This window comes from Gavialis gangeticus, unplaced genomic scaffold (assembly GCF_001723915.1).
Source record: "Gavialis gangeticus isolate Ggan-Ray unplaced genomic scaffold, GavGan_comp1, whole genome shotgun sequence".
Lineage (NCBI taxonomy): Eukaryota > Metazoa > Chordata > Crocodylia > Gavialidae > Gavialis > Gavialis gangeticus.
In genome coordinates, this window is record NW_017729027.1 from 50,452,555 (window position 1) to 50,463,010 (window position 10,456).

The following is a 10,456-nucleotide window of genomic DNA, read 5'->3' on the forward strand; positions in this document are numbered from 1 at the left end:
TAGTTTGTAACCAGTGACTACTACAGTTACCTATTTAAGTATCATTCATTGTGGAAGCTGGATTGGTTTCTAAAAAAAGTTTAAACTTTTTCTAAATTGCAGCAGTATTCATTCACATTTTAATGACTGGATATACTGAAGCAAACTATAGTCTGTAATAAAGCCCAGATCTTACAAAGTTTTTTAGGTAGCAAAACCATTTTAGGGAGGTCCAACAACCCATACAGGTACCCTCCAGCCAATTGGGTAAGTATGGTAGAATTGCTCTCTTGCCAGTTTTGACTCTATTGCCAATCTCACTGCCATTCTTAAGGAGAGGGAATAGGACTCATACTTCTGCCCTTGCCTCTGTGGGACGAGTGGAGAAGATCTCCTCCACTACCACTCCAAAAAATAGGCTGGCTGAAAATTTGTAGGTGGGCCATCACAGATTAGTAAGAGCTACTAAAGCACAGCCGTGTTAGGATGTGTGATTATCTGATGCTGTTTCCATCAGAGAACTCGCAAAATCTGACTAGAACAGTTAATGGAACAGAGCATAAAATGCCCCCCAAGTTATTGATTCTATCCCTTGATCCTTTTCTGAAGCAGTAGTGAGACTGAAAAATGGATAACAATGATGTAGATATACAGGAAGCCTTTTAAAAGGAGATGTGGGTGTGTTTTTTCTCATCAGAACATTACCGCTTGTTAATTTTATCCTCAGTCCTTCCTTTCATATTCTGGCAAGGTTAATTTCAAGGACAGCTATCTTGAAAGCAAATTCCATGGTTATATTTTCATTAAGAAAAACACGTAGGAAATAAACTACACAAGATTCGACTGTTAATGTTCTTGACATTTTAATAAATGAATGCTTAATTGTCAGTCTTGGCGAATACATTAACTAAAACACACTAAAAAAGCTCAAATGCAGCACTTTAAACCTTTCTGTTGACACTTTAGTATAAATGATAATGAAGAAAACTTAGCAAATCAATTAAGATGGAAAAAAATTAGTATCTGGATCAATTTAAAGTTTCTGTTACTGTCTAAGGTTGTCAGCCTTATGGCAATATGAAAACTGCAGTGTGAGTAAAGGTGTATTCAGAGGCCAAATTAGGATCAACAACAATGCTGTTAGGGTAAGTAAAATAAAAGTTAGTACATAGTTTTTAAACCCCAGATATATTTTCTCATCTAACCCCAGACATTACATTACAGAAGTTAAAATGCGCTTATAGAGATTATAGTTTGAAACAGTAAGGGTGTTTTTACAATTATTTGTGCATACGTTAGTGTTTGCATTGCTTACATGGTGATTGCATACATACAATTACTGTATATCACTTATGTGGTAGTAACATCCATATGATTAAAGCTTTTTATTTATTTGCTTATTAGGTTTATATCCCAGTGTATCCCAAAGGCTCAAAGATGCTTACAATAAACAACCCACAAAGGGGATTCCTCAAACAACTCCCCAGAACCAAAAAACTCCAGCTCTCTCCTACCCCTCAAATGCTGCCTCCCTGCCCAAAGCCCCACAAAATAAACCATCCCCACCAGTCCTGACCATGTCTCTGAACCACTCACATCCGGTTACAAAATCTCTTTTTCACTCCATCCCCTGCTGGCTGACTGTGCACTCCCATAGCCTTGCCTCAGTCGCAAGGGAGATCCTCCACCCTTCCCAAATATCCCTTCCAATCTTGCACCTAATCTCCTACAGAGGGGCTGCAGGTGTCACCACTTCTCCAAAATAACTCTAACTCCCCCTCTCCCTCACAACACATGCAACACCGAATTCTAAAGACCCCTAAAAAAGGAACAAAAGGAAGATTTTTAGTCCCTGCCAAAGGGCAACACTCAAGGGTGCCTTCTTGGTGTCCCAGGGCAGTGTCCATCCATGAAAGCCTGCTGGTTTTGTAAGACCTACAGACTAGCAGGGTCCTTCTGCCTCCTTTTAGTGGTCGTGTTGTTGTTCCTAGGACTATCCAGTCTCAAACTGTTCATCCTGATCCACATCTTGAGCTATTAGAACTAGTGTCTTCTCCACAGTACTTACCTGGAGTCCAGGAGAGTGGAGCAATGGGAATTATATTCTTTTATTTCCAGCTAATGTCAGAATATAGCAAATAGGACCCTATTTACAAATTATTTTATGTTCTTTCCAGCTTTGCCACCATGCCAAACAGAAATAAATGAAAGATGGGTCTTGAATAATAAGGAAGTCTAGAATGCTAATATGATTTCAATTTAGTAAAACAGATTAAAAAAAAATTTGACATTTAGTTATAGAAGCTTCTTATATATTTTGTAAACTATAGCTGGACATTAGGAGTAATTGTGAAATCTATTTTTGCCTTTATCTGGATACATATTAATAATCAACTGAAGATCACGCTAAGGTTTTTATAAAGTGTTATTTAAGTTCACTAAAAAGATTAGTATATGGATCACTTCCTTTCATAAATAAAAAGAGAATAAGATTCCCTTCCTATCACTCATTCATTGAATGATAGCATAGATCTCTTTTCACTCCATAAAGTTGCAGATTACTCCTGTTAGATGTTGGGGGATCTCTGAACGGCCTTATTGCCATTTCCAGGCTTAATTCATGAAGTGGATGGCAAACTCTGGCATTCCCAGCATTTTAGCACAGCGTAAACCAAACATAATTGAACAAAAGTTCTTAATAAGCAGTGAAACTTCCCTCCTGCTACTGCCTGAGTACATGCACTCACATGTTTGGACTTAAAGTGAAAAGCTAAATAAATAAACCCATAGGACATGCTTCCAAAAACAAACCAACCCCCACCACACACACACATACACAGTCTTTCAAACCAGAATGCATTGCCTGAAATGGATGCTCTTTAAAAGAAAAAATGCATCATTTCCAAAAACATTTTCATTTGCGTGGGGGGGGAGGGGAGGGGAGGGGAGGGAGTGGGGTTGTTGTGTATAGACTTTTTAAGTTTTAAAATAGGTAGTGGATAACATTTCTGTAACAGAAAAATTGAATCAATCAGTGCCTTGATTAAGCAGGAACCTAAAAGGGGGAAAGTAATTAGTTGGATTTATTCCTAGTAAATTCCACTGACTTTAACTGGCTTATACCATATAGATATTTTCAAATCTCTTAGGTGAAAGAGTTACTTTTATAAAGACATCTGTCCATCATGTTGCATATAGCATACAATTAATGTTTATCTTAAGCTAATAAATGAAATATTTTAATTTAAAAAAACTTGTCCGGTTTTCAGTTATACAGTATTGCCAATTCTCATGATTTTTGTCATTGTTCTTAAGGGCTACGCTTCAGGAATATGAACAACTTAGCTCTCGCTTTTATCTATATCTATATTTAGATATAGATAAAAGAAAGCTAAGTTTTTCACATTCCCAAAGTGTATACTTTAAGAACAACACCAAAAAATCATGAGTTGGCAACACTGGTTATATGAATTCAGATATTTATATCAAAGCGTTTGTATCAAACATGGAATAAAATACTCACAAATTGTCTTTTCAGTTGTTTAGAAAAGTATGAACTCAAATGTGTCCCTATAAAATAAAATGATATGTAGATATGTAAGTACCCTTCCAAGTAGGTGCCTAGAGAAAAAGTGAAAATAATCAACATGTATTTGTTTTTTTCCTTTATTCATAGTTCTACAGCTAATAAGTACAGTACTTCTCTCTCTCTGCAGCTTGAAGGCTGAGAACTTTGGTTCATTAGCTGGATGTTTGTAGCCTTTCTTGAGGAATTCCTCATCATTTCGTAGCTTCTAAAAAAAGTCAGTGATGGTCACCAGTCTTATGAAGATGGATAAGGGCTCTATTAAGCTCTGATCCAATTCTGTACTCCTTAACCTAATTATAACATTTCAGAATTGCTTTAAAATACCACAGGCCCTTCAGGATGTTTTAGGTCACTGACCCTAATGAGTTCCTTGCCCTTGTCCTCATGTCTTCTCAGCAGAAATAGTATTTCTTATATTTAATATCTGGGGTTACATTGCTTGCCAGTGTTTTTGCAAATTACAAAAATACCTGGATTGGATTAAATGATAAAATGAGGAAGTCTGCTATCAGTAGCCTGGACAAATACTAAATGATTCTCATACTGTGGCTCTGAGATGGATAAGTATTATCACATCAGTTTTAGAGATGGGTTAATTAAGATACAGAGAGGCTCAGACTGACAATAATTCAATCTCGGGGCTAAGAACAAAACCCATATGTCCTGATCCTGAGTTACTTGCTCAAACTAGAAGACAGCAGTGCTTAATCATATATTTGTTAGTAGTTGAAAAACCACATACTAAAATGTGTCTTTCAGCTCTGGCTTGCTGATGATTGCTGGCTACAAGCAAAGTTATATTTAGGTATTCATCAGGACTATGATCTTGAAGACCCAAGACCATACTGTTTCAGTGTCATGGTTGGACATGGCAAGAATCATTATTTTAATGTAGAGCTGGCCAATGAGTTGGCAGAGTGGGAGAAATCATTTCAGAGATCAATTTTCTTGGAAGTTCAAAGAACAGGGGTAAGTAATATATGATTTAAATACTGCATCTATTTAATTGCTTTTAATTAATTTTAAATGTCTTTAGACATTCTTATGGAAATTATTGTTTAAAGTGTCTCTGGAAATTAATGTCTGAATCCTATGATATAGAGGAATCCATCATCATGTAAACAGTGATTAGTCTATAAGTTCATACTCTGTCTCATATGAAAAATAGTTTTTATATGAACACATTATTATAACAGTTACCCTAATAACAATACATGAAAAATACATTTTGTTATTGGAATCAGAAAAATGAACCTGGTTGTTAGCCTTCTAAAAGGTTAATCTTCCATTAAAAAAGGACTAAGTGTTCACATTCAGAAAGGGGTTTAGTAGAGGTGATATGGTGCGTTATCTTGCATAACATCTAGGCCTCAGTGCCAAACAGCAATTAAGGCAGACAAGGTTATTTGGGTGAAAGTGATATCTTTTATCAAACTAACAAAATTGTTGGGAAAAGGTTCTTTGCAAGCTTTCAGGCACAAACACTCTTCTTGAGGCATAAGGAGAGTCTGCAGCTGCCCTGTGTTCTTCATGGTGGAATAAAAACCAATATGCAAAATACAGGTCTGTAAAAATGCAAGAGTGTGGCAGTGAGGATCAGAGGGAATGGGAGACAATAGGTGAGAGACAGGTGGGGGAGGTGCGGGAAGAGGGTAATGTTGAACTGGTGATAGAATGTAGCCGGTAAAATGCCGACCGGTTAGCTGGGATTATCAGATGGCAGACTGGATTTATTGCACATTATAACCTATGTCCTAGATGATTTTTTGTATCTAATAGATTTATGAAGTGAAGTCCATAGGCTCATTTACAAAAGGTGACTAAAAAGAGTAGAAGAGCAATGTTTGTCTATAATCATATCTCTCTCCTGTTTTAAGTGACTCCCTGCAGCCCCCACATTAGCTATTTCTATTAATACAGGATTCACCATGTGAAACTTCTACTTAGACTTATATCACATAGCACCAGAGAAGGAGGAGCCTACATTTTGCCCAAGTTCCTAGTGTTTAGAATACTTGTCCAGGAAGAAAGAGAGAACTGAGTTTTAGGTTTCTTCACCTAAGGGAGGTTCAAACATCTTCTTCCCAGGAAAGTGGCCTTACCACTAAGCTGTCACTTTACAGTAGGCTCAGAATACTTTCTGTCCTACTGAAACTGGGTCTCTAGACAACCAAGTGAACAGGATTTATGAGCTCAGGAGATGAGCAAGCCATTAGCTCAGGCTCTTGCCCTTAGATGACTGATGTGTATTGTACTAAAAAGTTACTGGGAAAGAGTACATAAACAGCATCAGTAGCAGGGCCTAGAACCAGAGGCCTGCTCTTCAGGATACTGCCCTTCACACTATGATACAGAGTCACATTACTTTTTATTTGGTCTTCTTCAGGATGCATGAATCTTGTGCTCCTGACTGCCCAGTAGCACTGTTTCAGCAGGAGGTCTTTGGCACTCATACCTAAATCTTCTGCAAGACAGTGTACCACGTCATTCAACTAAATCTATGAAGAATATATTTGGGGCATCAGGCCCCTCAAAGGATGTGTAGGAGCAGGGTTGACAACTTTGTGAATCCCAAGGAGTTTTAAGAAGGTCAAGATACTAACAGAAATCTCTTATTCAAAATACCAAATAATTCATACTGCCATGGTCAGAATGGTTTTCAATGCTGTGGTCCATTTTTGCCTATGGACTTACACTTAACATTTGCCCAGACACCTAGGCAAGCTTATGCTAACTCTCATGTTAGGGAGAAGACACTTTGGGCATCTTGACACATGCTCCAGGGTCGGGGTGGGGCATTTTAATTGGAGTGGCTTCTGATCTTGGGAGGCGCTCTAATTAAAACGCCCGCAGCATCTCATGCATTCAGCATTCCATGCTTCAAAATGCTGATGGGACACTTTAACAAAAGCTTGTTTAACTAGCTTTAGTTAAAGTGCCCCCACCACCATTTTGAAATGTGGGGACACTGGATACACATGATGCCAAAGCTGCTGTCGCATTCTAATTAAAACGTGTCAGAGCAGGCATCAGGTATGTGTATAGGTGTCCCTTAATTCCAACTAAAAGGTTGCTAGACCACCTAAATCCCCTTTTCAGGCTGGGTTTAAATTAATTTACAAGATCCTCGATTTTTAAAATTGAGATACCAAATTGCATTTTGTTCTGATATTATGTATAGGTAATTGTAAATGAGAAGTGACTCGCTTGATTTGAAATGGTTCAGCCAGTGTAAAATTGTTGCAAGATGAATTTAAAAGGTGTTGTGCTGAATGAGTAGTTCTTAGGTTATCACTGGTTTATGACCCATCTCAACCCACTTCTTTCCTTAGCTATGACAATGCAACTTTTGTTCACTTGAATGGTAATTACCTTGGTGGTTTTGAAGACATGGTTGGATGTGTGGTTTTGGATGTAAGACTAACATCTTATTAAAAGAATGCAATTGTAATAAACAAACAGTAAAGTAATTAGTAATATCTAGAGGCCATATTCCCAGGTGCACAATACAAGCTTCTAGCTACCATACAGACTCCTTCACCACTCCAAGACCCCAGAGCTTCCAGAAGACTAGTTCAGCCCTAAATGCAATTTAGCAGAGTCTTGATGCTAATTTAATAAATGCTGGTTTGCAGCGGCCACAGGTTTTTATCCCAGGTAGGAACTGTAGAGTACATTCGCACTTCCTTAAGCCTCTAGTTCATCAGCATACACTATGTCTGATGGACAAGAAGCCTAGGAAAGGTTATAGAGTAAATTATACTGGGCTTCCACTATTTAAGGCATAGGATCCCCCTATGCCAGGAAAATCTCCAGGCACTCGAGACAGTTTTAGGCTCATTTGGACCCCTCAAGTAGAACAATGGTAACAAAAATGTTGAAGATGCATGGTCCCTACAGTCTATAGGGAAATACTATTCTTTAGATAAGTTTATTTAAATAAAAATAATGTCAGTAATTCTGAGGTATTTCCTTTTCTGAGATGGACTAATTTGTTAAGGATATTTTTTTTTCTCCAAGCAATCTTTGAAAAAAAGTTATACATATTATAGATTTTTTTACTGTATAAACAATGGCATACGATTTTCAAATTCCTTGCCGCCACAAGCTCAGTAATATTTTTTGGTAATTTTTTTTAGTTTTGGCTGCTAATTTTAAGTTAACTTCTGTGAGTTAATGTTAAACATCTGTTAGTATGTCTTTTAGCCAAGTATGTGCATGAAGATAAAAAGTTATCAAATGACATACCTTATATGACATTATATGACATCTTAAACTGCTGAGGGGGGTGGCTGAAAATGGGAAAAAAATTATAATGGTTGCAGTGGAGAGTCAGGTTCATACAGAAGAGGCTGTCTTAAAATAGAGGAAAGGGAAACCAGCTTTCAGCAGATTTCTATTGTGTTTTATATTGAGGATTCACCATCCAGCAGATGGCTGACCCCAGAGACAGGAAGGGCTTACAAAAAATTCTAGGTAGGTACATCTTTGAAGTAAAACCAGTATATTTATTTATTCCAATAAATATGTGTTTCTGTATTTCTGGGCATTGATTTCTTCCTTACAAATTCTCAAAAGCTGGTTTGAAAACTGATTAGGATTCTGAGAGATACTAAGACTGTTCACTGTGTATACTGGGCACATCTAGAGTAATCCCCCCATGTAAATTAAAGAGATAGTAATTGGTTCCCTGACCAGCCACATAATTATCCTATTTATTAGTAACATAAATAGCACTCAGAGTAATTAGGGTGAAGACTAGCCAAGAGGAATTGGCTCTGTACCTAATTTAAAAATAGATAAATTGCTGAAGTGCTTATTGTTGAATCTCAAAATCTAATGCCCTTCTACAAAACTTTCTACAGGACTTTCTATGTTAAGAAACAGTTATTCACTTCTTATATTTTTGTGCAACTATCTTTCTCATTTAAGTTCATCAAACTTCTAACCAAAAATAATGAAATAATAACGATCCTTCTCCCAGTCTTAGTTCATGCCAATCAGAAGCCTCCAGTATGACCATCCAATTAGAACCCTGATGGCAGGACCCAGGTTTTATCCATCCTTCACTTATTTCCTTGCTCCTAGATATATACACTGCTTTAAACTACTGTTTTTGCCTGGGATTAGGACATCCTGGGTTCCTTTGCAGCAATGAGAAACATGCAGGTTGTTCTGACTCCACACATTCCTGCTTTACTTCATAATGTAAACACTTAAAAAGTCAGGTGCAAGAAGTGCCCCCAGTAGGATTGCCATCTCTTCAAAAGTATTTCAAGATCAGCAGAGATGAGTGTTCAAATGCTGCATAACATACAAATGTTACTGGTAGTAAAAAAGGCTGGGATCCTAAAAGCATTTAAAGGATCACCATGTCTGAGACTAGCCTATCCTTAGGAATTTATTCTTTTCAATATTCATCTTATTGCAATGAACACAGTCTGAATTCACATACCACTGTCCCAGATTCACAGCCAGTGAGAGCAGATCAAACTCTGTCAGTCAGAATTTCAGTCATTCTTTTTAAATAGTACCTGTTCCTACGATCTATTCAGGTGTGGTAAAGAACTCTCTCTTTTAAGTAATAGCATATAACTTTAGCTTACAAACATATACACATCTGCCTATACACTTGCTTATTTGCACTTCAGTTAAAACGTGTTGGAGCAGACTCAATTAATCAGGTCTGCTCTGTGTTCTAATTAAAATACTCTAGCATTGCCTCATTATGCCTATTAAGCCTCTGTGCATTTTAAAATGGCTGCTGGGGCACTTTAACTAAACCTCATTTAATGAGCGGCCATTTTTAAATGTGTGGCAACATAATAGATGTGACAATGAGGTGTCTTAGAGTGGCTCTACAGTAACTGCTCTGCTTAAAATATTCCCTCCCCCCTTACCTCTGAGCATGTGTATAGGCAGCCATACTTTTCATTCTGGTTATAAGGATAAGAATAAAGTTTATTGGGTGCATCTACCTGAGACACTACTGTAAAGTCATTACTGCGTGTTTATTTAGTATTTGTATTGGCAAGTACTAAATAAATCCACAGGAACCAGAGTTACTGCACAGTAGTGCTGGTGAACGTCTTTTAGCCAATGCTACTGTGGAGTAGCCTAATAATACTGTGCAGTAGTGTATTAGCACTGTCCATGCTGTAACATGCTACTGCACAGTATTTTTTGGCTACTGCACAGTCAGTATCTTGTGAGGACACAACCGGTGAGAAGCTTTGACTACATGCCTGGTGAAAAGGAACTGTATTTGATAAGAGATATTTAATAAGGGATATTGACAAGATGAATATCAATACAAGGCTAGTAGCCTCTAGAAAGCCATCTTTGCTATGTTTAGAACTCTATTTTGACAACAGTAGTAGTAATAAGTACTGAAGAAATACAAGTAGTATGATGGTATTTTTAAGGCCCCTATAAAATTGTTGATCTGCTTAGATCTTCAGAAATTGAAGATGCTGGCTGAAAGGAGGTACAGGGACTGCGGCATCCAGGAAACCCAATAAAACAAAGCCAGATTCCCCTAAGCAAAATACAAAGGAAAGTAGTAGCTCTTTGCAGACAAACTTATTGCACTGGAACTGTCTATATTCTATTGCTGAAAAATATACTGTTTACAAATGGGAGACTGCAGGGTAATTTGGACAGATGAGGGCATTGGTAGAAACCTTTCAAGTGAAATAGACCTATTTCTCCTTTTTTTTTTGGAAATACCTGAGGTTTTCATTCCAAAGGAAAAAAAAATGCTATTATGAGTAATTTATTGTAAAAAATCCCCTTTGTGTGGGAAACAATGGGATAGGGGTGAACTTCATTAGAATTTTAGGAATTCATTGAACCCCCACAAATACCTTCAAGCACCTCTTGCTAACA

The 10,456-nt window shown here is 37.4% G+C and overlaps 1 protein-coding gene across 1 annotated transcript in view; it reads left to right on the forward strand.

Annotated features, from left to right (window-relative positions):
* The window catches only part of SNTG2 (syntrophin gamma 2), a 432,116-nt gene that overhangs the window by 368,382 nt on the left and 53,278 nt on the right, over positions 1 to 10,456 (forward strand). Inside the window, exon 13 of the mRNA XM_019520636.1 lies at positions 4,328 to 4,537. Coding sequence (XP_019376181.1) covers positions 4,328 to 4,537 — 210 coding nt within the window. The remainder of the gene's footprint in view (positions 1 to 4,327; positions 4,538 to 10,456) is intronic.